The following is a 27,297-nucleotide window of genomic DNA, read 5'->3' as shown; positions in this document are numbered from 1 at the left end:
CAAATAGAAAATGGTGTTTAACTTTCTTTGGGTTAGATTCATATAAATTTGTGATATAAAATTATGTGCTGTAAAACTGTATAAAATTCCTATAATTCTGATATGCCTCAGTATATGTCATCAGTAATAACTGTTGTGTTGAATTATTGTGTGCCACAGAGTTAGCAAATTTACTTGTCAACTATGTCTTTGTGGCTTCCCTAAAATGTTTTTCTCATCCACAGACAATTGCTGTTTTAATTTGGTCCTCTTTAGAAGATGGTTTTATAATCAGCTATAAAACTTTGATACGTGCTCTTGAATGCAAGTTTCTGATAACTTTGGAGATTATGATGTTAGAATAAAGGAAAAAAACTTTTAGAACTCTCATGGAAAGCTGAAATGTTCATAAATATCGAACAGAAGTTAAATGCATGGACTAAACTAATAAAAGTCTGAAGTAACCTTTTTGTTTAAAATGCTGCTGATTCTTTGCTTTTCCAGAGTCAAGGAAACTTCTTTTAAGCTATTTACAGCTTGTAGCAACTGAGTAAAGTACACTCCTGTGAATAAAATTTGGCACATATTTGTTTCTACCTGATTTCTCCAGAATTTAAAAACTATTTGTGAGCATTCTTAATTTATGGCGATATAGTTATTTGCATAAATACAATAAGAATCTGTTTTCTTTTGTAACAGGACACTATATTTTACCAAGGGTTTGACTAGAATGGCATGCTTTCCTTTACGGAATCAAACTTGACTTATAAAGCCAGTAAAAGCCCTTGGGAAAACTGGGCTCATACTTTGTCTACACAGTCCCTGTACAGGGTTCCTGACCCATGGTAAGTATAGAATGTCACTTTCTGACAGGCCCAGGAGCCCCAAGTTATCTAGGGACATCAAGAGGAGAGGAACTTACCCAACTCATAAGTATTTGAAGGTACAAACCTATGGCTGGACTCAGCTTTAAAAAGTCTTATTTGAGATTCCTTATGGAACAGAGTTCCAGCAAAGGCAATTTAAAAAGCCTATGTAAAAAATAATTATTCTAGCCAGGCGCACAGGCTCATGCCTGTAATCCTAGCACTTTGAGAGGCCAAGGCAGGCGGACTGCCTGAGCTCAGGAGTTCAAGACCAGCCTGGGCAACACAGGGAAACCCCGTCTTTACTAAAATACAAAAGAAATCAGCCAGGCATGGCGACGTGCACCTGTAGCCCCAGCTACTCGAGAGGCTGAGGCAGGAGAATTGCTTGAACCCAGGAGGCAGAGGTTGCAGTGAGCCACAATCACACCACTACAATCCAGCCTGGGTGACAGAGCAAGACTCCATCTCTACCAAAAAAAAAAAAAAAAGTATTATTGATGCGCTTTACGCAAATAATCAGGCCCAGTATAATAAAATTAAAGTTTATTTTGCCAACAAATCAGTCCTATCATGATTTGTTTTAATAAAAATAAGGACTAAAGAGAGAAAAATTATGTTCCAAAAACTATGGTACACATGTTGTTAGTTTTTTTTTCTTCAATTTAGACTAAATCCTAATATTTTTGTAGACTGTAAGTCCCCAAACTAATGCTTTCAAACCTTTACTTTTAAAACTGGAAATTGCACTCCTTATCCTAAAACTCATTATTTACCTTATAGTAGACTGTCTGTTTAAATGCTGTACTAAAACCATAAAGATACTACTGCCTTTGTCACAAAAGCCTTGGAACCACAGCCTGGCCTGCATGAATATACCCAGACAGCTGCAAAGCAGTTCTACTCCTCTCACCTTAGGGTCAACTCCGACCCCAACTATGCCCCCTGTCAGCATGAAGAAGCTAGAGTGATCAATGGCCTTTTCCCATCTTCATAGCCCACACCTTAAGAAGAAGATGCTATGAAACCCCAAAGGGAGGGATTGAAACCGCCTTCACAAAATTATAACTGAGTGCTGGGCCCAGTGGCTCATGCCTGTAATCCCAGCATTTTGGGAGGCCGAGGAGGGGGGATCACCTGAGGTCAAGAGTTCAAGACCAGCCTGGCCAACATGGTGAAACCCCATCTTTACTAAAAATACAGGCGTGGTGGTGGGCGCCTGTAATCCCAGCTACTAAGGAGGCTGAGGCACAAGAATCTCTTGAACCTGGGAGGTGGAGGTTGCAGTGAGCCAAGATCGTGCCACTGCACTCCAGCCTGGGAAATAGAGCAAGACTCGGTCAAAAAAAAGCAAAAATAAACCAATGGGATTATAACAAACCAAAAACCTTCTTCCCAGCAAAGGAAACAAACAGAGTTAAGAGACAAACTACAGAATGGGAGAAAATATTTGCAAGCTATTCATCTGACAAGGGATCAGTATCCAAGGAACTCAAACATCTCAACAGAAAAAAATAACAATATGATCAAAAAATGGGCAAATGATCTAAACTGACATTCTCGAAAGAAGACATACAAGTGGCCAATAAATTTGGAAAAAATGCTCAATGTTACTAATCATCAGGAAAATGCAAACCAAAATCACAATGAGATACCATCTCACCCCAGTTAGGATGGCCATTATCAAAAAGACAAAAAATAACAAATGCTGGTGAAGATGAGAGAAATGGGAACTCATACACTGTTAGTGAGAATGTAAATTAGTACAGCCACTATGGAAAAGAGTATGGAGGTTCCTCAAAAAATTACAAACAGAACTACCATATGATCCAGCAATTCCACTACTGGGTATATACCCAAAGGAAAGGAAATCAATATATCAAAGAGATATGTGCGGCCAGGCTAAGTGGCTCATGCCTGTAATCCCAGCACTTTGGGAGGCCGAGGTGGGTGGATCACGAGGTCAGGAGTTCAAGACCAGCCTGGCCAACATGGAGAAACCCCATCTCTACTAAAAATATAAAATTAGCCGGGCATGGTGGCACATGCCTGTAACTCCAGCTACTCAGGAGGCTGAGGCAGGAGAATTGCTTGAACCCAGAAGTAGAGGTTGTAGTGAGTTGAGACTGCGTCATTGCACTCCAGCCTAGGCAACAAGAGGGAAACTCCGTCTCAAAAAACAACAACAAAAAAAGAGATATGTGCATCCCGACGTTTATAGCAGCAGTATTCACAACAGCCAAGATATGAAATCAACCTAAGTGTCCTTCAGCAGATGAATGGATAAAGAAAATGTGGTATATATACAAAATAGAATACTATTCAGCCATAAAAAAGAAGGAAATCTGTCATTTATGGCAACATGAATGGAACTGGAGGACATTATGTTAAGTGAAATAAACTAGGAACAGAAAGTTAAACACTACAAGTTCTCATTCATATGCAGAAGTTTAAAAAAGCTTACTCAAAGAAGTAAAAAGCATAACAGGTTTCTAGAGGCTGGGAAAGGTAGAGCAAAGGCAAGGATAGGGAGAGATTTGTTAAAGGATACAAAATTACAGCTAAATAGGAGAAGCAAGTTCTAGTGTTTCATAGCACCATAGGATGACTATAGTTAACAATATATTATACACTTTCAAATAGCCGGAAGAGAAGATATTGAATGTTCCCAACCAAAAGAAGTGATACATGTTTGAGATGGGAGATATGCCCTGATCAGGTAACTACACATTTTAAGTAGGTATGGAAACATCATTATGTACCCCATAAATATGGATAATTAATATGTGCCAATTAAAAATAAATTGTTAAAAATCAGTATAATACCATCATAGAGTTTGAAAAACAGGAAAAGAAATTGTCCATAATCCCCCTTTCACCCTAGCACAATTTCTATCATTTTCATATTTTTCTTTTTTTCCTTTGGAGACAGGATCTTGCTCTGTCACTCAGGCTGGAATGCAGTGGCAAGATCATGGTTCACTGTAGCCTCAAACTCCTCTGGCTCAAGAGATTCTCCCACCTCAGCTTCCCAAGCAGCACGCGCCATTATGCCAGGCTAATTTTTGTATTTCTGTAGAAACTGGGTTTTGCCATGTTGCCCAGGTTGGTCTGGAACTCCTGTGCTCAAGTGATCCGCCCACCTCCGCCTCCCAAAGTGCTGGGATTACATATATAAGCCACTGCACCTGGCCATTTTTGTATTTATCTACATATATACGTAATTTCACAGTTGAAAAGTCAATTATACAATTTTGTATGTTGTTTTCTCAACTTATCATCATAAGTGAAGGTTTTCTTCATGTTGCCTCCTGGGGTTCCTAACTACACAACAGCTGCAGAATATTCCGTCAAGTGTATGGACCATCATTTCATGAACTATTCTAAAAGTTGTTTCTAGTTTTCTATCACTATGGCACTCCTTTATGTATTTGACTTTTTTCCTGCCTTGGATTACTTATTAAGATAAAGTCCGACTGGGAGGCCGAGGCAGGTAGATCACTTAAGGTCAGGAGTTCAAGACCAGCCTGGCCAACATGGTGAAACCCCATCTCTACTAAAAATAAAAAAATTAGCCAGGCGTGGTGGCATATGCCCATAGTCCCAGCTACTCGGGAGGCTGAGTCACAAGAATCGCTTGAACCCAGGAGGTGGAGGTTGCAGTGCACCAAGATGGTGCCACTGCACTCCAGCCTGGGTGACAGAGTGAGACTCTCAAATAAAAAAAAAAAAAGATAAAAGTGCCAGATGTAAGATTATTGAGCTCAACAATAAAAACGTAGAGCCAGCAGGGCTCCTAACACTGGATGCCACACTGCTTCCCCAAGGGCTGAAACCTATGCCTACTGCAGCACTATTCACGATTGCCAAGATACAGAATCAACCAAAGCAAATGTGGTGCACATATGCAATGGAGTACACTTTAGCAGTAACAAAGGATGAAATTCCGTAATTCATGCCAGCATGGATGGAGCTGGAGGACACTGTGTTAAGCAAAGTAACATGATGACGGCAATCAGAAATGAACCCGGACTCACTCTCTTCACAGCTCCTTCCCCAACAAGCTTCAGCTGTCTCACTTCTGTTCTCAGCTCCTCGCAGGACAGCCAAGGTGAGCAGTTTTTCATCTGTCCTATCCTGAAGTGACCATAGGGACAGTGTCTGGGGTCCACAATGGATTGTCGAGGAGCGATGAAAAAGCGGTCGAGGCAGAGGTAGAGCAGAGTATTCATCAGGGCCATGATCAGCAGCAGCCCAACAGCTGGCGGCACCTCTCGGGGGGCAAGGCCTCTCCTGCTGTTCTGGGGCTGCTTTTCCATGTTGACGGCCTCTGCAATTTCCTAAAATACACAATGAAACAGAAGTTATGACAGTCAGCTTTCATTTCCTTTCATTTCCAAAAATGTGTTTTGATGCCTCTTCTATTCAAAGGTCCTGTAAGCTGCAGCATTACTGTGGGGATTAAAGCAGGTATCGAACACCAGGCTTATCCCAAATGCCCAATGTTAGCTGTTTCCATAATCATTACTTTTTATTACAAACTAAAATGCGGGTTCCTCTAGATTAGGTTAGGTGGGAGGTGTTTGTGTCTGACTCTGTCCGGCTCACAGTAGCATGCATTGAATAGATGCTCATGAATATTCAGTAAAATGAAAGCAAAATGTATTAGTCAACTGGTGGGACAGGGACAGAGGGTGGACAAAGGACAGCAGAAGGAGGCTGCTTAGGGTAGCAGGTGGAGGCTGGGAAGCTGAGGGCCTCTCTCGAACCCAGCTAAGCAACTGTCCTGTTCCCTGGGAGGTACTCAGAATCCCCTAAACAGTTTTAAGAAATAAAAGCTACTCTTCAGCAGTTATGAAAGGCAGATTTGGGGTGAAAGAGACTGAGGCTGGGAGACCAGTTAAGAAGCCCTGGTTATGACCACGGACAGGAGCTGACGAGTACATGAGCTAGAATAACAGCGATGAGATTGGAGAGATGACCACTCAGATGTCATACCAGTGATAAGTAACCACTGATAATGTGTGGGCTCTACCGCTGGAGCCGTGCAAGGCCACGGTGGAGGGGCCTGGCTGCGGAGAGGCCTGAAGTAGGACCCTGGATGGCAGAGGTGATTTACAGAAGCAGAATGGAGCAGAATGGAAGTATATGGAGACTTTAACAGTGGATGTGGCCATGCCAGTGGGAGCCAGCTAAACAGCCCTGGAATGCTGGGGCACTGGGACAGAACTGGGTCAGAAACAGCTGTGACATGCAAGGTTACCTCCCAAGCGCATCTCCTTCTCCAGCTCAGGTCTCCATCCAGGTACCTGGTCAGTCCATACTCTAGTTGGTGCCCAGGGACTGGTCTGGAAACACCCTGCCACAAAGTACCAAACAGGAAGTGTGTAAACAGAAACTGCAGCTATGTACCCAGACAAATCGCCAGTCCAAACGGTCCAACTTTCCCAGGGCCCTCCTCCTGCCTCAAGTCTAGGTTTCCTCAGGTTCTCAAGCCCCAGGACAGAGCAGCACCGTGGGGAAGCCCATCAGAGTCTCTCTGTCCCAGTCTGCTCTCTTCACCTCCATCACTGACTTCCAGCTGCTCGTTCCCACAACACGTCCTGAGCAGCTTCTATGTGCCCAGCCCTGCAGTGGGTGCTGGAGACACACACACAGTGAATTACACCAGCATGGTTTCTATCCTGCTGGAGCTTAGGGGAAAGTCTAGTGGGGAAGACAGACAATAAACAAGTAAACAAATAGGTCTATCATCATCCTGTGATGGGGCTTCAAAGATACAGAGTAACTGTGTAGGAACTCCCTGGAGGAAGCATCCCAGGAGACCTCTCTGAGGAGGTGACCTTCACACTGTGACCAGAGGCCTGAGAGGAGCCAGCCATGAAAAATCCAGGACAGGAAGCTTGTTCCTACCTCCTCCTTGAGAAAACAAAATCCACTCCCATTTACAGAGCTGGGACAAGATGTCAATGAAACCACAAAGTTGACAAACAGGAAACGGCATTTCTCCTAAGAACACACTGCAGCCATAAAGTGTCAAAAATCCCCTCTGGATGAAGACTCCTTTTTTACTGTTTAGAAATTCTGTTCTCTACAATCACAGCCTACCAGAAATTTTGCAGTTTGAAGTCTTATCAGTTGGAATAAAACACCCCACTCCTTTCTGGAAGATCAAAGTCACTCTGACACAGAGAAGCAACCTCAGTTCCCAAACAGGGCAGACCTTCAGATAAGGAGTTTCTGGAGATAATCATACCATGTGTTAACCTGGTAGTCTCCAAGGAAAGAGGACCAGTTTGCAGTCCAGACTAGATCTTGGCCCCTTTACACTCAGTTCTACATGGCTTTGAGCCCATCAAAACACTATTTCATTTAAATTTGCCTAAACTTCACTCATCTCCAAAATTCTATGACTTTCTTCCTTTTTTTTTTTTTTTTTTGACATAAGGTCTGACTGTCACTCGGGCTGGAGTGCAGTGGTGTAATCATAGCTCAATGCAGCCTCAAACTCAAGCAATCCTGCCACTTCTGTCTCCTTCGTAGCTGGGACTACAGGTGCACGTCACCACATCCAGCTAATTTTTGTATTTTTTTTGTAGAGACTGGGTCTCACGATGTTGCCCAGGCTGGCCTTGAACTCCTGGCCTCAAGCAATCCTCCTGCGTCAGTCTCCCAAATTGCTGGGATTACAGGAATGAGCCACTGCACCTGGCCTTTTAAATTTATTTTTATCCCCTCCACAGCCCTATACACCCCCTGCATCAGTATTCCCTGGAACCTCAACACATTCCAGCACTCCACAGATGCAAGCACACAAGCTCACACTGTTCTGGCGCTCTTGAGCGTACTCCAGACCTCACACTGCTGACTCTCCCAGCAATGGCACACACTTCAGTGACTCTATGGCTCTAAACTCACAGCAGCAGCCTCTAGAACGCCTTAAATCATCCGGCTGCCCCTTCCTAGAGTGTCCTCGTGCTCAGGGACACACATGCACCTCACACTACCTTGACCCTTAGCGCACCAGGCCTCTGACAGTACCAAAACCCTTCCCGCACCACCACCCCCTGCCCCACAGAGATCCACAATTCTCATCCCTGCTAGCACAGGCTCAGGTCTCCCACCATCCTCCCTCCATCAGATCCCTCCAGGAGGTCCCTCCAGCTCTGCTCCATTAGCATGCACTGGGCTCCAACTACCCAGATCTTTATTAGCACATGCACACACCCACCACGGCACGACCCCCACAAGCGCACACACAGCACTCGAGTCCTTCAAGCACCTCCCCTCCATAAGCACCCCATTCTCTCCTACCCTGCAGGCCCCCACAGACACACACACGGCGCTAACACCATACACACCCTCATCACCACACAGAGGCCTCAGAGGCCTATTAGCATACATCCTGGTGCCTCTACCACCCTATCCCCCATTAGCACACACTGGGCCTCTCTCCAGCCATAACCCCTATTAGCTTGCTTTGGAATTTCCTCAACACCCTACCCCTGTGACACACCCATGGGTCCCTCACCCGCTGTGCTGCCCACTTCCCTAAGCACACATTGGGCCCTGAGCCTCACCTGCCATAACGCTCATCACCACATGCTCTGAGCCCTGCTCAGCCCAGGCCCCCATTGGCAAAGCTCCAGTGTCTCCCGGCTCCACCACCCATTCCCATATCCTCTGTTCCTCTGACCCCCTGCTCCCTATTAGCACTCATGGCACTTCCATCCCCAGCTCCCTGTACCGGGCCAGGTCAGAGAGGCCCCGAAGGACTCTGCCCCGTGCCATCTCACATGATTCTCTGTCCCTCTGATGGAGATATGCAAGTCCCGCCAGTGTGCAGCCTCGCTTATCACGGTGAGTCAATAAAAGTGACAGGTGTGTCCCAAGTGGCGTTAGGCTGGCTGGAAGCTCACACTCTCCTTCTCCCAACATGTACCACCTGTTCCCCCACCTTCACTCTCAGCTGATCATCTAACAAGATCATCCTATTTTACTAGAAAAACAGAAGCAATCAGCATTTCCACCAGTTCCCAAGCCCCACCCCAGGTTCCTGCACTCTCCTATTACTACGAACTGTGTGTTACCATGAAACTGGCCCCAAGCCCAGCTCAGGCAAACCCCACGCCCAGCTCTGTCCTCTCATTCTCTCCAGCTCACTGCCACTGCACCCAAACTGACCTTATCACAGTCAGCACAGGTGGCCTCCACATCACTAAACACAACAGTCAAGGCACAGCCCCAGTCTTCCTCCATCTATCAATAGCATCTACCGTGATTGATAACTCCCTCCTTAAACGCCTTATATAATTGGTTTCCAGGAAACTACACTCTGGCAGCTCCTCATCTCTGAGTCCACTTAGTGGGGTCCCCCAGAGCTCAGAGCTCAGGCCTCTGCCACACTCCCTGGGAGAGCTCACCCAGACTCAGGACTTTTCATCGCTGCCTGCTGACAACTTCCAAAGGTAAAACTCCATTCCCAGCCTCTCCTCAGAACTCAAGGCTTGTTTCCTCGACATCTCCATGTGGATGTCTGATGAACAACTCAAAAGATTCAAAAAACAACTCAATTTAAAAATGGGCAAAGCGTCAGGCATTGGTGGCTCACACTTGTAATCCCAGCACTTTGGGAGGCTGAGGCGGGAGGATTGCTTGAGCCTAGGAGTCCCAGACCAGCCAGGGCAACATAGTAAGACCCCCTGTCTAGAAAAACTAAATTTAAAAATTAGCCAGGCATGTTGGCATGTGCCTATAGGCCCAGCTACTCAGGAGGCTGAGGTGGGAGGATCATTTGAGTCCAGGAGACCAAGGCTGCAGTGAGCTGTGATCATGCCACAGCACTCCAGCCTGGGTGACAGTGAGACCCTGTCTCAAAAAATAAATAAATAAAATTTTTAAAATGGGCAAAGGAGTTGAATAGACATTTCTCCAAAGAAGAGACACAGATGGCCAACAGGCACATGAAAGATGCTCAGCTTCACCAGTCACCAAGGCAAACACAGACCAGAAGTGTGACAAGATGGCATTTTACACCCATGAGGATGACTATAATACAAAAATCAGTAACAAAGTAAGTGTAGAGGAATGTGGAAAAACTGGAATCCTCAAACATCACTGGTGAGAAAGTAAAATGCAGCCACTGTGGAAAGCGGTCTGGCCGCTCCTCAAAAGGTTAAGCACAGTCATCACACGACCCAACAACTCCACTGCCCAGTATGTACCTATGAAAACACACACACTCACACACACACTTATACATGAATATTCACGGAAGCGTTATCCACAACTGCCAAACAGTGGAAACAAGCCAAGTGTCCATTGGCAGATGAATGGATAGACAAAATGTGGTACATCCATAAATGGAATATTATTCAGCAATAAAAAATAAAGCACTAATTCACGCTGCAACATGGGTGAACCTTGGAAACATCATGCTCAGTGAAATAAGCCTGACAAAAAGGCCACATGCTGTAAGATTCCATTTACGTGAAATGTCCAGAAACAGCAAATTCAGACACAGAACATAGATTTGTGGCTCTCAGAGGCTGGGGGGGGGGGGGGTGGAATAGCTGCTGATGGGGATGGGGTCTCTTTTTGGCTAAAATGTTCTTGAATTAGACAGTGATGATGGTTGTACAACCTTGTAAATATGCTAAATGTCACTCAATTGTACAATTTAAAATGTCAAATGTTATGGTTTGTGAATTATATCTTCCTTGAAGTCTCCCCCTAACATTTAAAAAGAAAAAAGCATTCCCAGCTCTCAGGCTACGCAAAAACAAGCAGAAGCTGTGGTTGGCTAAGCCTTGCCTTAGGTGACGGCATTCCTCCAGGTCTGCCGAAGGCCCAGGTAACCTCACCCACACCTGGGACACAGCAGCCATCTGAACCCTGATGCTTTCTAAGTCTGCACTGCAGCCCAGGTCTCTCCTACGCTTCGCTCACTGGCCTATCAAGGTATAGGATGTCCACTGCAGAACTCCCCAGTCCCCACATGCCCCTCCTCCAGGGTTCCCTCTGTGATGGGCTCGTGACCCAACCACCCACTCAAGTTACAGACCAGGTATGTGTGACTTGATTCCTTCCTCCCCTAACCTCTAAACCAACCAATTACCACATGCAGTCAATGCTCCCACCAAAACCTCCCTCACAACTGCTTGCATCTCTCCTTCCTTGCTGCCCTTCCCCTCCACCCCGCTGCGTGAGCCAGCAGCACCTCTCACCTGGGTTTCCACAATAGATTCCCAAGCAGACGCCCAGTTTTTCCTCTCTTGCAGTCCATTCTCAGGATTACACAGCAAACAGGATCCTTTTTAAGTGTTTCACACACAGAGAAAAAAAATAAATCATAAGCATTCATCCAGCTTTGTCAAGTCACATTGCATCATTTTTTCAGATCTTTTTTTACAGAAATTAAATATTACAAATAGAGTTGAAGCCCCTCTGGACTCCTCCCCATCCAATTCTACTCCCCCCCCAAGAAGTGATCACTATCTTCAAGTTGGTGGATATCAGAGATTCTCAAACTGTCGTCCCCAGACCTGTGGCATCATCGCCCAGGAACCTGGGAGAAATGCAAATTCTTGGGTCCACACTCCAAACCTACTGAATCAGAAATGAAAATCTGTGTTTTAATAAATCCTCTAGGTGATTTGGATGCATGCTAAAGTCTGAAAACCACTGGTGTATATAATTCCTATTCATGCTATCTATCTATCTAATCGATCTTATCTATTTACCTACCTACTTACCTATCTACTTAAGACATGGAGTCTCACTATGTTGCCCAGGCTAGACTCAAGTGATCCTCCTGCCTCCACCTCCCAAGCAGCTGGGACTGACTACAGGGATGGGCTACCAAACTCCCCTTCTCATACAGGCTTTTTATTTTCCCACAAGTATGTGCCCATAAATCATACATATGTTTTCAAGCTTTATACGAACAGTGATGGGCTGGTATTATCCTCCTGCAACTAGTTTTTTTAAAAGCTCAACATTCTGTTTCTGAGATTTATCCACGCAGATGCACAAAACTCCAGTTCACTATTTTCAACTGGTTTGACTTTTCCACAATTAGTGAGACAAGCTGTGTATACATCTCCCCAGGCATACACGGAAGTTTCTCTGATAACATGCAGGGACAGCTTTCTTTTTTTTTTTTTTTCTTTTGAGACAGAGTCTCACTCTGTCGCCAGGCTGGAGTGCTACGGCGCAATCTCAGCTCACTGCAACCTCTGACTTCCTTGGTAAAGGGATTCTCCTGCCTCAGCCTTCTCAGTAGCTGGGATTCCAGGCACGTGCCACCATGCCCAGCTAATTTTTGTATTTTACTAGAGACGGAGTTTCACTGTGTTGTCGAGATGGTCTCGATCTCCTGACCTCGTGATCTGCCTGCCTCGGCTTCCCAAAGTGCTGGGATTACAGGCATGAGCCACCACGTCCGGCCCATGCAGGGAGAGCTTTCTAAAGCACGGATCTGATCCCACCTTGCTTAACATTCAACAGCCCCCCACTCGGCCCACAGGATCAAGTCCAAACTCTTACGTGGCCTCCTGAAATCTAGCCCCTATCTGCTTCCCTAAACCTTCCCTGCACCCCACTCTCTGGCCCCTGAGCTTTCCTCAGTCCTCAAAGGCTCCCTTTCTGGGATACCCAGGCCCCAGCTTCCTCTAGATTCTGAGCACCAAGAGGCTTGCCTGCCTGTCCTGTTCACCACTGCACCCCAGTGCCTGACACACAGCGGGTACTCGGCAAAGACGAATCAACTGCCTGGTCACTCTGCGCCTCTCCCTCTTCATGGCCTCAGCCGCACAGGCTGCTTTCCCTCTCCTGTGTTCGCTCCACCGAACCCGCTCTTCCTATCCTCACGGCTCCTGTCCTCTGAGGCCCCTCATCTGCCATCTCCTTCTCCAATCCAAGTCTCCCAGCTCAAACCCTGTGATAAACCCTTTCAACCCTCCAACCCTCCTTACCCCTAACCTCCCACCAATCCTTCCTTGCCACTAGTGGATTCAGGTTTTATGGGGCCTGAAGCTTATACAAGTTGGGGCGAGGAGTGGTAATTCTTTAAGAGAAGAATACACAGTTATGAATGTAAAAGTGCTGAGCCTCTTGCCAGAGTTTTGGAAGGTATTTGTTTAAGTGAAGAGGCTAGAGGCTTCATCATCAACCCAGATCTGCTTGTCATTCACCATTCCCATGTAACTTGCCCTGTCCACTTCTTCATTTCCACTCAAAGGCTGCCAACATCAGCTACAAAACTCTGTGGGACTCTAGAAATGCATATTTTCTAATCTCTGTTGGACCCTCAGCATTACTCAGAAAACCTTTAATGCATTTCTTGCTGAATCCAAATTTCATATACCCCACTAACTTTTATATATCCGTAAGTCCTCACATTCACTTCTGAATCCTCTCTCAGCAAAAAGAAACCAAACCAAAACAAATAAAAAAAAATACCCCAAAATTCATTTGACTTTTATACACTGTCAACTTCACACCAATTCTGTGAAGTGGATATAATTGTTGTTATTCCCATTTCACAGATAAGACAACTGAGTCAGAGATGAAGTAATATATCTAAGGTCACTAAACTATACACAGAAGAGCCAAGTTTTCTGGCCTCAAGCCCATTCTTCCCCTAAATACCGCAATGCTCAGGAGTTGAATGAAGTAAATCAAACCCAGTGTGGTCAGCTAGGGGCTGGGCTGGGGGACTCTGGGACTGCCGGTTTCTTAAAGAAGGCTTCAGCCCACCTCAACCCCGATTTGCTTTTCTGTTTCAGAGGCATATTCTGGAGTAGGCCGCCCAGAGCATAGCATGAGGCTGTGTGGCTGAAGGAACTTTCGTGTCAGAAATAAGCAAAAACCACTGAAATTTACTGGTCCTGAAAACAGCCTGCACATTAAGGAATAAAGATGGTGGGGCAGGTTGGGCAGGAGAAATTCAGGCACGATTGAAATGCAAAGCATTTCTGACACTGATAGGAAGGCTTATTGATAGAGAAAGGCTTGGGACCCACTGCCCTACATTTACAGCTTAAAGAGAAAAGAAAAGCAAAGGGACAAAACTAGTTTTTACGGACTTACAAGATATTTTCTGCAACTAGGGAAGACAAAAAGTAGTGTCATCTAATACAATTTAGAGTAGAATTCCATTGTGCCAATAAAGCACAAGGTACATTAAGAGGATTATTTTAAATATTCTGAATGCTTATTTAGCCTTCAGGTTCTATAGTAAAGGCAAAAGGTGGCAAAGATAAGATTATGCAACAAAACAGCGAAATTTTGCTTTCTAAAAGAAGAGAAGAATATGATTACATTTAACACCTCCTGGCAACAATGATCTCGGGCAGAATAAACACCCAAAGGCAAAGAGCTGAGACAGAGTCCTTGGTCCTTTCTGGTTTTGTTTTTTGCTTTGTTTTGTTTTGGTTTGGTTTTTGTTTTTTTAAACAGAGACAGCCTCTGTCGGACCCAGTAGCTCACGCCTGTAATCTCAGCACTTTGGGAGGCCGAGGCGGGCGGATCACCTGAGGTCAGGCGTTCGAGACCAGCCTGACCGACATGGGGAAACCCCGTTTCCAATAAAAATACAAAAATTAGCCGGGCGTGGTGGCGGACGCCTGTAATCCCAGGAACCAAGACCGCGACACTACACTCCAGCCTGGGCGACAGAGCGAGACTCCGTCTCAAATAATAATAATAACAAAGTAATAATAATAGAAACAGACTCTCACTCTGTCCCCCAGGCTTAAGTGCAGCGGCGCGATTTCGGCTCACTGAAACCTCCGCCCCCGCCGGGTTCAAGCGATTCTCCCGCCTCAGCCTCCGGAGTAGATGAGACTACAGGCGGCGCCACCGCGCCCAGCTAAGTTTTTTTTTACAGAGACAGAAGTTCCGCCATGTTGACCAGGCTGCTCTCGCCTGAGCTCACGCGATCCTCCCTTCCGCCTCGGCCTCCCAAAGCGCTGGGATTACAGGCTGGAGCCACCTCGCCCGGCCCTTCTCTGGTTCTTTAACGTCCAGCTACCGCGCAGGGGTGGACGCGGCGGTGGGGGCTGGGCGCGGTGGACACGGCCGCTCAGGCCCAGCGCCGCCTCCTAGGGAGCCTCCGGACAGGCCGCGGGCAGGCGGCCGGGGCTGCAGGGGGTGCGGGCCGGGCCACGTACAGGCCCCCCGGGAAACCCAGCTGCACGCCCCCTCGCCCCTTCGCCCTCTCACCCCCTTACCCCTCGCCCCAGCACCTACCTGCAGCCCAAGCCTCTGCGCCCCCTGCCACCCCAGGCCAGCACGCACTGGGCCTACTGCGCTTGCGCGTTCGGAAGCGCCTCCTGGGCGGGCGAGCGTGACGCTGCTGCCCCCTGGCGTCCTCCTTCGGCCGTGCACTGAAGCCGGAGCGAACGCCGCGGCGGTAGCAACGCGCACCTACCCAGTCTCCCTGTCTGGCTTCTGCTTCCCGAACTTGCGAGAACGATTTTGCGTTGACCGACTATTGCTTCAGCCTGGAGCCAGGCCTATGCAGAGCAGCTGTCAGATCTAGACGCACTGCGAGGGCTTCCAAAGCGTAGTCCTCAGACCCGCGGCATCTGCAGGGACCTTGCTGGAAAGGCTGATTCCTAACTCCGGCCCAGACCCGCCACTCGGGGACCCAGATGCCTGAAGCTGGACAATCGCTCTGTAAAAGAAACTGTGGGGCTTAGCCCAGACACAGTAAAGCTGAGCTGCACACATCAAGCGCAGCAGACCTTGGCAAGCCTCCGCGGAGGGGCAGGACTGGGCAAAGGCGGGGAAGTCCGTCGGGGGCCGGCCAGGAGCCCTGAGGGGAGCCCAACACGCACTCGGGCATTTGCTCCAGGGGAACCGAGACGGAGGCTTGCAGCGTCGAAGTCAGGCTGGGTCATGGAACGTCTGGGTTGTGTACATCGGAAGCGTTAGCTGCTTCTACACCGACACACTGCGAAAGTCCAGAATCAAGACACTTAACATTGTGTGGGTTAAAAAAAACTTGAGCCTGTACTAGCTATCCAAACAGTATTAAAATTAACAGAAACGTTTACCTATCACATGGACAAACAGCGGTAATACCTCCTGTCGTTACAGTAGAGTCTGAAAGTTTCCTCACACATGCAAGTGAGTGTAAATTGGAATTCCTCCTACGGGCCCTAGCAAATTCATTTCTAGGAATTTATTCTTCAGAAATAATGTCTGCGGCCGGGCGCCGTGGCTCATGCGTGTAATCCCAGGACTTTGGGAGGCCAAGGTGGGCGGATCACGAGGTCAGGAGACCGAGACCATCCTGGATAACACGGTGAAACCCCATCTCTACTAAAAATACAAAAAATTAGCCGGGCGTGGTGGCGGGCGTGAGAATGGCGTGAACCCGGGAGGCGGAGCTTGCAGTGAACCGAGATCGCGCCACTGCACTCCAGCCTGGGCGACAGAGCGAGACTCCGTCTCAAAAAAAAAAAAAAAAAAGAAATAATATGTCTGCAAGATGTATGCACGAGATCTTGCTGAAGCATTGCTGATAAAAGATATTTATACCAGAGAAAAAAAGAAACCTGAATGCATAACAATAGGGGTTTCTGAAAGAAATTTTATTACATCCACATAGCCATGAAAAATGCTGTCTAATGGGTGCACAGTTTCAGTGTGAGAAGATGGTAAAGTCCTGGAGATGGATGGGGGTGATGGTTGCACAACAGTGTGAATATACACCAATAAATTGGGTGGAGGCCGAGAGCTCGGGGCCCTGAGCAAGGCTCCGATGCTCTGGTCCCCTGGACCCGCCTTTTAAACTCTTACTCTTTTTCTAATTCCTTTGTCTCCGCTGGACTCGGGGTACCCGCCGGGTGGTGTGGGGCTGGTTTCCCCAACAACTTCACTCTAGCCTGGGCAAAAGAGCGAAACTCCGTCTCAAACAAACAAAGATAGAAACCAACTAGCAGCTCTCCTTCCTGAGTTCTTTGCCACGTGGCCACCATTTTGTGCCTACAGGCTTTTTGGGGGTGCTGGGAAAAGGTGAAATTTTAACACTGATGAAAAATTAAAGGAATTAAATTCAAACAAAAAATTAAAAATAAAAAGAACAGCAGAATTTGACGTGCCATCAAACTGGTTGTGTCACCCTTCTTCAAGCTGAACGTAGCCCAAAGCCTGGAACTGAGTGTCGGGGGCACACACAGAGACTCGGGGTAAACCCTCTGATTCTGGCTCGTGGAGCAGAAAAGGAAACTCCTAACCCTCAGAGGGAGTGAAGAAAATTCCCTATTCTTTCTATTTTCTTCTTTTCTTTGCACTCCAGCCCCCAGTCAAGCCCAAGGCCAGAGCAAAAAGCTTCAGCAGCCAAAAGTCTGAGGCAAAGAGATAGTCCTTTCCATTCAGTGGCACTGCAGCTCCAAGAGGACAGACACAAACTTGGTGTTTTGTTTTTAATTGTTTCCCACTGCTGTGGCACAATTGTGGAAGTGGGCAGCTCCCCAAAGTGAAACTGAAAGTGGGAAGTTTCAGGCCAGCGCACTGAAACCGGAGGGAACCTAAAAACACTGAGAAGATAGTGGAAGGTGAGAGCATCTGGCAAGCAACCTCAGAGAGTTGTTTTCGAACTCTTGGGCTCATCGCTGACCTGCGTTATCATAGACTTAACAAGCACACCAAACACTCAGAGAACTGTGCTCATGAACAGATTTTTGTTCAGGTACCAAACTACTGAAGGATGCAGCCACGAGACAGATCCAAATAGCCCACAGAGGGTATGAACACAGAACTCACTTTGGAACATGGACCCCAGAAGAAGATTGGAACCTGCAGGCTGTCCCTAACTAGTTCATGTGCTTGCTTAAATTAAAATGTTGGCCAGGCGCGGTAGCTCACACCTGTAATCCCAGCACTTAGGGAGGGCAGATCACCTGAGGTTAGCAGTTTGAGACCAGCCTGGTAAACATGGTGGAACCCCGTCTCTACTTAAAAAAAAAAAAAAAATAGCCTGGCATGGTGGTGGATGCCTGTAATCCCAACTACCCTGGCAGTTGAGGCACAAGAATCACTTGAACCCAGGAGGCAGAGGTTTCAGTGAGCCAAGATCACACCACTGCACTCCAGCCTAAGTGACAGAGCAAGACTCCTTCTCAAAAAAAAAAAAAATTAAAATGCCAACATTCTCCATAGGATTTAAACAAGAATTAGAGCCTCGTAATATTCAAAATGCTCAGGATACAAAATTGCTAGGCATATGAACCATCACAAAAATCTCAACTTGCATGGGAAAAGACAATCAAGAGTCACCAACTATAAAATGACTGTTAGGATTATCTGAAAAAGACATTAGTTATTATGAAAATGCTCAAAAAATTATAAACATTCTTGAAACACAAGTTAAAACAGAAAGTATGGGGCTGGGCACAGTGGTTTGCGCCTGTAATCCCAAGACTTTGAGAGGCTGAGGCAGGCGAATCACTTGAGATCAGGAGTTCGAGACCAGCCTGGCTAACATGGTGAAACCCTGTCTCTATTAAAAATACAAAAATTAGCCGGACATGGTGGCAGGTGCACTCAGGAGGCCGAGGCAGGAGAATCGCTTGTACCTGGGAGGTGGAGGTTGCAGTGAGCCAAGATCGTGCCATTGCACTCCAGCCTGGATGACTGAGTGAGACTCTGTCTCAAACAAATAAAAAATAATAATTTTAAAAAAGAAAGTATGAGTAAAAAACTTGGAGAAAGAGGAACCAAATAAACATTTAAAATAGAAAAGTACAATCATCAAATTTTAAAACTCACTGGATAGATTCAATGGCAGAATGGAAATGACAGAGGAGTCAGTGAACATGAAGACAGATTAACAGAAATTATTCAAACTGACCAACAGAGAGGAGGAAAAAATTAATAAAACTTCAGGCACCTGTGGGACATAACAAAACGTCTGCATTTATGCCATCAGAATCCCAGAGCAGATGAGAAAGAAAGCACTAAAAAGTTTTTGAAGAAATAATGGCTGAAAACTTCCCAAGTTTGGGAAAGAAACACCAACCTACAGATTCAAAAAACTGAGCAAACCCCAAACACAATAAATCCAAAGACACCCATGCCCAGACACATCAAAATCAAACTGCTGAAAAATAAAGACAAGGAAAAAAAATTGAAAGCAGCCAAAGAGAAATGCCACGAGCTCTAGGTGACCCACAGTCCTAATGACAGTGAATTTATCCTCTGAGATCACAAAGACCAAAGTGGCACAATGTTTTTCAAGTGCTGAAAGAAAAGAATTGCAAGCCCAGAATTCCATATGCAGTGAAAACATCCTTCAGGAATAACTTTGAAATAAACTCAGATGAAGGAAAACTAAGAGAATTTGTAGCCTGCAGACCTACCCTAACAGAACTGCTAAAAGAGTTCTTTGGTGGCTCAAGCCTGTAATCCCAGCACTTTGGGAGGCTGAGGCGGGCAGAGTGCACAGCAGGAAGAGTGAGTGCCACTCATTCTTCTGAGTACCACTGCCTTGGTTTATGCTGTGGCACCAGCAGTTTTACCCACCATTGTTTTTGCACCAACGCAAATATAACAGTTATTAGGCAGACAGTTTTGAGTTAGCAGGCCTCTCCATAGACCTCACTTTGGTCTAATGAAATGACTGCACTGCAAGTTCTGTGTCCAGTTGCCCATTAGGAGATCGCTCTCAGGTTGACTACAGCCTAAAGTCATTCTGCCTTTAAATCACGGTGCCTCCTCACCTGATTCAATGCTCACTAAGCAACCTTTTGGTTAACAAATTGCTACATAGTTAAACGTCAGCCAAAAAATGCCAAGTGGCTAGGCTGATGTAACTGTTTGGTCTGCTTCATAGTGACGTATCTGAGTGAAAATAAATAAACTGCCATTATGCATTTTTTTTTTTTTTTTTTTTGAGATAGGGTCTCACTCCCGTCACCCAGGCTGGAGTGCAGTGGCACGACCATGGCTCACTGCAGCCTGGACCACCCTGGCTCAAGTGATCCTCCCACCCCAGCCTCTCGGGTTGCTGGGACTACAGGCACACACGACCACTCTTGGCAAATAATTCTAAAAAATATTTTTGTAGAGATAAGATCTTGCTATGTTGCCCAGGCTGGTCTTGAATTCCCGGGCTCAAGCAGTCCTCCCACCTCGGCCTCCCAAAGTGCTGGTACTATAGGCATGAGCCACTCCACCTGGCCTCACTATGCTTTTTATTAAGCTGTCTCTATGAGCTCTGTTGAGTCCAAAGTCCCAAATCCAATCAGTTTTGGGTCACCGATTATAGTTTCTGAGAGTAATTGCTTTTTTTTTTTTTTTTTGAAACTGAGTCTCGCTCTATTGCCCAGGCTGGAGGGTAATGGCACAATCTTAGCTCACTGCAACCTCCACCTCCTGGGTTCAAGAAATTTTCCTGTCCCAGCCCCCCAAGTAGCTGGGATTACAGGTGTCTGCCACCACGCCTGGCTAACTTTTGAATTTTTAGTAGAGACCGGGGTTTCGCCATGTTGGCCAGGCTGGTCTCTAACTCCTGACCTCAAATGATCTGCCCGCCTCAGCCTCCCAAAGTGCTGGGATTACAGGCGTGAGCCATCGTGCCCGGCAGAGAGTAATTGCTATCTTATGAGAACTTTTCTATGTAGCTTTTGATCCTTATGACACCTTTGAAATGGTCTACATGGAAATGGCACTTTATGGCAGCTTCAAAAATAAAATTGGAAATTTTTGGATTCTAAAAACAACAAAAACACGTAAAATGTTAGAAATAACACTACATATATTTTCTTCAAAAAGTATTAAAATATTATTTCCTAAATTTATCTTGAGAAACGATAACTATTTAACTCTGTATGATTTCCTCAGTTGTACTTTGGTGCTTTGACATTGAACAAAAATTACGGATAAAGTGAGATTGAGGCCGGGCCTGGTGTCTCATGCGGGTCCCAACACTTTGGGAGGCCCAGGCAGGCAGATTACTTGAGGTCAGGAGTTCATGACCAACCTGGCCAACATGGTGAAACCCCGTCTCTACTAAAAATACAAAAATTAGACCGGCATGGTGGCGGGCGCCTATAATTCCAGCTACTCGGGACGCTGGGGCAGGAGAATTGCTTGAGCCCAGGCAGTGGAGGTTGCAGCAAGCTGCGATCACACCACTGCACTCCAGCCTAGGTGAGAGTGGGACCCCATGTAAAAAAAAAAAATCAATATATAAAAATAAATAAATAATACAGTGAGATTAACTGCAGGTACAGCAAGCTAGCTTGCTAACCACTCCCAACTCCTTCCTGGCATGGCGTCCTCCATCATAGAGGCTAGAAAGCTACAAACTACACTTCCCAGATTCCTCTGCAGTTAAGATTTTAAGACATCCTGTTGGTTCCTTCCAACCAGATGCACTGCAGTGAGCCTTTAATTTGGAACCACACTACATGGGAAAAGCAGCAGGTGTGCTTTGTGTGGAACGTGCAGAGACAGCACAGTCCTGGAGCTGGCAGCCAGGATTGTGGATTCCTCATTCCTCATCCAGCAGTTTCCTGATTCTGGCACAGGCAGTAGCAACAGGACGGTCCAGTTGTGTAGCATGGTTTGGGAATGTCCTTCTGAAGATCAGGCAATTCTTCTGTAAGATATTTATATACCTCAATAAACCCTTTGGGTTTAAACTACCTTGAGTGGATTTTGTCACTTTTAGTCAAGAACTGACCGATTTACATTTTAACATTTCCTCCAACACATCACGTTTCTAGTTTACAGTTTTATAGCAATATTTTCTTTCTCAATTGCTTTTCTAAGCTGAGACAATGTGTCTTGTATAACATATAGTTAAATGCTATTAAAAAATCAAACTACTATGGCATTGTTTTTGGATACAGCTATAATTTTATTACAAAACCGTTCTTTTGGCATTAGTTGGTTACAGTGATAGCAAGATAATGTGAGTGTGCAGACCAGCTCTGATGGAACCACTGTATTCCCTGCTTACTGAACCAAACTTCGGCTACCTCATATCCATTACATACAAGTGACCTGCAGTTATTACTGCTACAAATCTTGATGCATGTACCACTGAGGGAGGAGCTGATGCTAACTAAGGGATTAGATTATATGTTGATAAGACTACAAAAGTTCCTTTATGGGACTTTTTCTTCCTCCTCCCATCCAATGACTTTGCTTTAAAAGAATCACATTACTTAGAGCTAGTCTGAGTAGCAGCAGCACCCAAGGAGCATCAGTTCTTGTTAAAAAGCAATACCTGTGTGATGCACTTTTACACCACAGGCAAAGGGAAGGACCACTCTCATTTTAAACTCCTGCAGGGTCCCTTAATAAAAAATAAAAGCATTCCATCAAGTTCTTCTGGATGGTGTTATTGCTGTACATTTGTTGGTGAGTCATTTTCTGTGCTGTGTTTGCTTTGAAGGGATCTTCCAATATATCTCCAATATTCCTTTCTTATAGTGTCCTTTTCTTTAGCTAGGATTTCACATAACTGAAAATGAAAAATAAAAATTAAAGTAATATGTAATTCAATCTCAAGCGCAAATGCCTTTGAGCCAATACAATTTAAGTCAGATCACATTCAAATGAAGACACACTATTAAGAGTCACAGGCTGTGTTGCCAAGTGATGTCAATGCTGCCCCTAACCAGAAATAGCCCTGCACTAAATTCTGAGTAACGATGTTGAAAGGGGACACGGATATTAGTGGTATTGGGCAGATCAATTCTGAGATACCAAAAATGACGGCACTGAGCCCCACCAGCTTACCTCTAATGCTTTATTAAGAATGTCTTCCTTATTGTCACACTGGTTTTCTAGCATGTCTTCATAGATATCCACAAGGAAGGCAATTAGATAGGGGGAACTATGACTTGGTTGTAAATCAAGTAATTGATTTAACAGATTAGGATATTTGGAAAGACCACGATCCTGCAAAATCCTGTAAACAACAACAAAAAAAACAAACACTTGATTTTGTGAAGGAAGAACAAAAGCAGTAGAAAGATCAAGAGAAAATAAACCCTGAAATACAAACAAGAAAAGGAGAGTTATTTTGAATCAATGAGGCTGAAACTATAATGAAACTTTTAAATTACATTGAGTCTTATCATAGATCACTAGTTAATTAAGAGCTGGCCAGGTGCAGTGGCTCATGCCTGGGAAACACTGTGGGAAACAGAGGCTAGAGGAACACTTGAACCCAGGAGTTCAAGACCAGCCTGGGTAAAATAGCAAGACCTCATCTCTACTAAAATTTTTTTAAAAATCAGCCATGCCTAGTGGTCTCAGCTACTTGGGAGGCTGAGGTGGGAGAATCACTAGAGCCTAGGAGATCGAGACTTCAGTGGGCCCCATACTCCCCCCCCCCCCCCAACCAAAAAAAAAAAAAAAAACCCTTAACAAAAAAAAAAAAAAAAAAAAAAAAAAGGATAATTAAGAGCTAAGTAGAAAAAGTTTTTAAAAATGCAGTTTAAAAGTGTTCATTTATAACTTAAACTGTACAACACACAAAATAAATCATCTTTAAAAAGTGAAGGACAAAACCAGGAGAGATTTTTTTTTTTTTTTCTTTGAGACAGGGTCTCACTCTGTCGCCCAGTGGTGTGATCTCGGCTCACTCTGACCTCCGCCTCCAGGTTCAAGCAACTCTCGTGCTTCAGCCTCCCAAGTAGCTGGGATTACAGGTGTGCACCAACATGCTCAGCTAATTTGTGTATTTTTAGTGGAGACGGGGTTTTGCCATGTTGGCCAGGCTGGTCTCGACCTCCTAGCCTCAAGCAATCCGCCCACCTTGGCCTCCCAAAGTGCTGGGATTGCAGGCATGAGCTAACATGCCCAGCCCTCATCTTCTCGAGATGGCTTCTCATCCCTCGAGCTCTCCAGATACTACAGGCACCTCTGCTGACACATCTCCAAGGGTAACTGGTTCCATACTTTGTGCTCTTTGAGCCTAGTTTCCTTGAAGACCTCTTATGTTCAACAAGGAGCTTAGTTATGTCAGTGGCCAGGCAAGTGAAACCTTTTCTAGTTGAGGAGTAGGTTAACCTGAAGGTGGAGATCTCTAGAAATGAAAACAGAAAGGTTGGCTGCCCATTGGCAAAATCTACCTGTAAACTACCCCGCTTTACTGTGTTCCTGAGCCAACCAGAGCTTGGGGGTGTGTGTGTTCCATTCTTTGATATAAAGACTACAGGATTCATAAATACAATTAAAATGGCATTATTTACTGGTGGATTATTCTGAAAACAGTGTTGGTAGGTACTTGGGAGGTGCAGAGAAGGGCAAAGGGCACTTTTCCAAAGTTTCCATAATGCTGTTATACTTCTGCTCTTAGGTTCAGAAAAATGAAAAATTATTTACTATCCTTTTGGAATCTGATTATGGAATACACTCCATGATGCATCATATAGCCACTTCATTTTTTTACATAAAAAAAGCAAAAACAACCTCTTACCCTTTCAAATAGTTCCATGCACTTTCATTATGTGGTACTAGTTTAATCATTTCCAGAGTGTATCTGCAAGAAAAAAATATATATACAATTTTAAAAGAACAGTGCAATGATGAGACACAGTTTTCTTTTTTTTTTGAAACGGAGTCTTGCTCTGTCACCCAGGCTGGAGTGCAGTGGCACAATCTCAGCTCACTGCAACCTCCGCCTCTCGGGTTCAAGTCATACTCCTGCCTCAGCCTCCCGAGTAGCTGGGACTACAGGCGCCCACCACCACACCCAGCTAATTTTTGTATTTTTAGTAGAGACAGGGTTTCACCATATTGGCCAGTCTGGTCTCGAACTCCTGACCTTGTGATCCGCCTGCCTCGGCCTCCCAAAGTGCTGGGATTATAGGCGTGAGCCATCGCGCCCGGCCAAGACACAGTTTTACTAAGATTGTAGCACAGCTTTGGAAACACACTTTCACTTGTGTCAGCGTTATCTTAGTGCACTGTGGCACCTCTCTAGGTCATATTTAAATCACAGAATCCCTTAAGGCTGCAGCTGTCAATTCAGTTCTAGGGATGGACACAAAACTAATCTAAAAGCTTCAATTCACAATAGGAAAAAAAGTAACATAAAATATTTCCTTTAAATAATATGGAAGATTTTCCTTTTGAAGGAAACATCAGCTAAAAGAAGGAGACTTTCCATTTATTGGTAAAGCAACCTTGGAAAACAGTCTAAGCTCTACTTACATCCCAAGAAATCCTTAGTCACTGAAATAGGAGAATTTACATAATCTTTAGCTATCATTAAAAAATGGCATGGAAATTATACAGGCAAAGAATAAAAATGAAAAATCAACACAAGAATGTATTTCTTATATTCCAAAGCAAGATGACTAGTAAACTGTGATGTGATTCCCTGTCAAAATGGGTGCTCCATACTTTTGTCTTCCCCTTAAACAGATTAAATATAATTCAGACTCCATTACCACAAATCCCAAGGAAGCCACAGAACTTGCTTTACCACATAATTGCTCAGATGAGTAAGCCACTGATTAAAGCTTGGTAGTCTTGGTTCTGCTGCAGTGCTGTTACTATAAATTTTTTTTCCACAGAGTAATAATAAACTCATTCAACATTATAAAAATATTTTTCCAACTACTTTTACATAACTTAATGCTTCCAATTATTTGCAAAACCATGTCCCTGCAGGTCTTAGCTGGTCCTTGTTTAAGATTCTTAATTTCATTTTGGCAATATCTAAATTTTTATTTACATATATGTGTACTAAAGCATTACTTATTTTTATGGTTAAAACATGTACTTTAGCTGGGCATGGTGGCTCACATCTGTAATCCCAGCGCTTTCAGAAATCAAAGCAGGAAGACTGCTTGAGGCCAGGAGATCAAGACCAGTCTGGGCAACACAGTGAGACCTCATCTCTACAAAACATTTTAACAATTAGCTGGGTGCAGTGGCACATGCCTGTAGTCCCAGCTACTCGGAGGCTGAGGTGGGAAGATTCCTTGAGCCCAGGAGCTCAAGGCAGCAGTGAGCTATGATCTGTCACTGTACTCCAGCCTGGGTGACAAGAGTGAAACCCTGTCTCTTTTTTTTTTTTTTTTTTTTTTAAGACGGAGTCTCGCTCTGTCGCCCAGGCTGGAGTGCAGTGGCGCTATCTCGGCTCACTGCAAGCTCTGCCTCCCGGGTTCACGCCATTCTCCTGCCTCAGCCTCTCCGAGTAGCTGGGAATACAGGCGCCCGCCACCATGCCCGGCTAATTTTTTTTGTATTTTTAGTAGAGACGGGGTTTCACCGTGGTCTCGATCTCCTGACCTCGTGATCCACCCGCCTCGGCCTCCCAAAGTGCTGGGATTACAAGCGTGAGCCACCGCGCCCGGCCGAAACCCTGTCTCTTAGGAAAACAAACAAACAAAAAGACTGATGAACTTTGAGGTCAGGCTGCCTCGCTTCAAATCCTGGTCCCATAAATTGTGTGCTCTTGGGCAAATTACAGAATTACCTGGAACCTCAACTTCTTCCTGAAGTGTCTCAGAGAGCTGTTAGAATTAGTGGCATATAGTAAATGCTTGATAAATGCTGTTATTGGTAGTACTAGAAGACTATGCACTCATAGTCTAGAAAAAGGGCATTGACACATTAACTGAAAAGGCAATGCCTGTAACATTATTATCTAGGTTGCTGTGTATGAATGTTTGCAAGTGTATTTATAAAGTTTGGAAAAATTCACCCAATTATAGCTCACTCTGGAAAATAGGAGGTGGGATGAAGAACAGTAAAAGACTTTGACTTTTTACTTTATAGAATTTAGTACAATTTCCCCCCATAACTACACTGCATGACTTTTATAATAAAAGGAAAAAGATGACAAAAATAATTATGTACATCTATTTGTGTAGCTTAGAGTTAAAAGAAATTTAACAAACTGTAAATTCTAGATACCTACAGCTACTCTTCACATTTTAAATACTTCTTTTACCCATCTTAAAAGGAAAATAAATCCTAAGTATAGGAAACTCTTTTAGATTCTTGGGTAATTATTTCTATTTGGCAATAGGAAGCCAGTGATCTGCCTCTGAAAAGGCTAAACGTTTGCATTTTGAAAACTCTTCATATTCAATTTTTAAAATACTTTGTTACTGCTAACTACTGTCAATCTTTAGACCACTAATGTTCAATAAAACTGCCAGTGATGATGGAAACATTCTTTGTATGTGCTGTCCAATATGGCAGTCACTAGCTACATGTGGGTACTGAACGCCCGAAATAAGACACATGCAATGAAAGAATTGTATTTTTAATTTTTTATAATCATACTGATTGAAACTTAAATAGCCATATGTGGCTAGTAGCTACCATATCGAACAGTACAGGAATACCTTGCAGATATCGAAGGTTCAATAAAGCGATTTTATCACAATTAAGCAAGTCACATGACTTTTGTTTCCCAGCACATATAAATTATGTTTACACTATATTGTAGCCTAGTATGCAA

At 44.7% G+C, this 27,297-nt stretch overlaps 2 protein-coding genes across 7 annotated transcripts in view; both read right to left on the bottom strand.

Moving 5' to 3' along the window:
- POMK (protein O-mannose kinase) overlaps positions 1-15,141 on the bottom strand; it is a 50,920-nt gene extending 35,779 nt beyond the window's left edge. For 3 of the 4 annotated variants that reach the window (XM_032144460.2, XM_058433762.1, XM_058433763.1), the window contains exons 1-4: positions 15,099-15,141; positions 11,072-11,157; positions 6,109-6,204; positions 4,883-5,185 (exon numbers count right to left, since the gene is read on the bottom strand). In XM_032144460.2, the coding sequence (XP_032000351.1) occupies positions 4,883-5,164 (282 nt within the window). In that variant the 5' untranslated portion in view covers positions 5,165-5,185; positions 6,109-6,204; positions 11,072-11,157; positions 15,099-15,141. The remainder of the gene's footprint in view (positions 1-4,882; positions 5,186-6,108; positions 6,205-11,071; positions 11,158-15,098) is intronic. The other variant, XM_032144463.2, reaches the window with a different exon arrangement.
- A 6,564-nt stretch (positions 15,142-21,705) lies between these two features.
- Positions 21,706-27,297, bottom strand: part of FNTA (farnesyltransferase, CAAX box, alpha) — a 30,970-nt gene continuing 25,378 nt past the window's right edge. For 2 of the 3 annotated variants that reach the window (XM_032144082.2, XM_032144083.2), the window contains 3 exons: positions 24,295-24,357; positions 22,608-22,779; positions 21,708-22,329 (listed from right to left, as the gene is read on the bottom strand). In XM_032144082.2, the coding sequence (XP_031999973.1) occupies positions 22,207-22,329; positions 22,608-22,779; positions 24,295-24,357 (358 nt within the window). In that variant the 3' untranslated portion in view covers positions 21,708-22,206. Of the gene's footprint in view, positions 22,330-22,607; positions 22,780-24,294; positions 24,358-27,297 lie in introns of all 3 variants that reach the window. The other variant, XM_032144081.2, reaches the window with a different exon arrangement.

This window comes from Hylobates moloch, unplaced genomic scaffold (genome assembly GCF_009828535.3).
Source record: "Hylobates moloch isolate HMO894 unplaced genomic scaffold, HMol_V3 SCAFFOLD_22, whole genome shotgun sequence".
Lineage (NCBI taxonomy): Eukaryota > Metazoa > Chordata > Mammalia > Primates > Hylobatidae > Hylobates > Hylobates moloch.
This window is presented reverse-complemented; position numbering and strand designations above follow the sequence as displayed.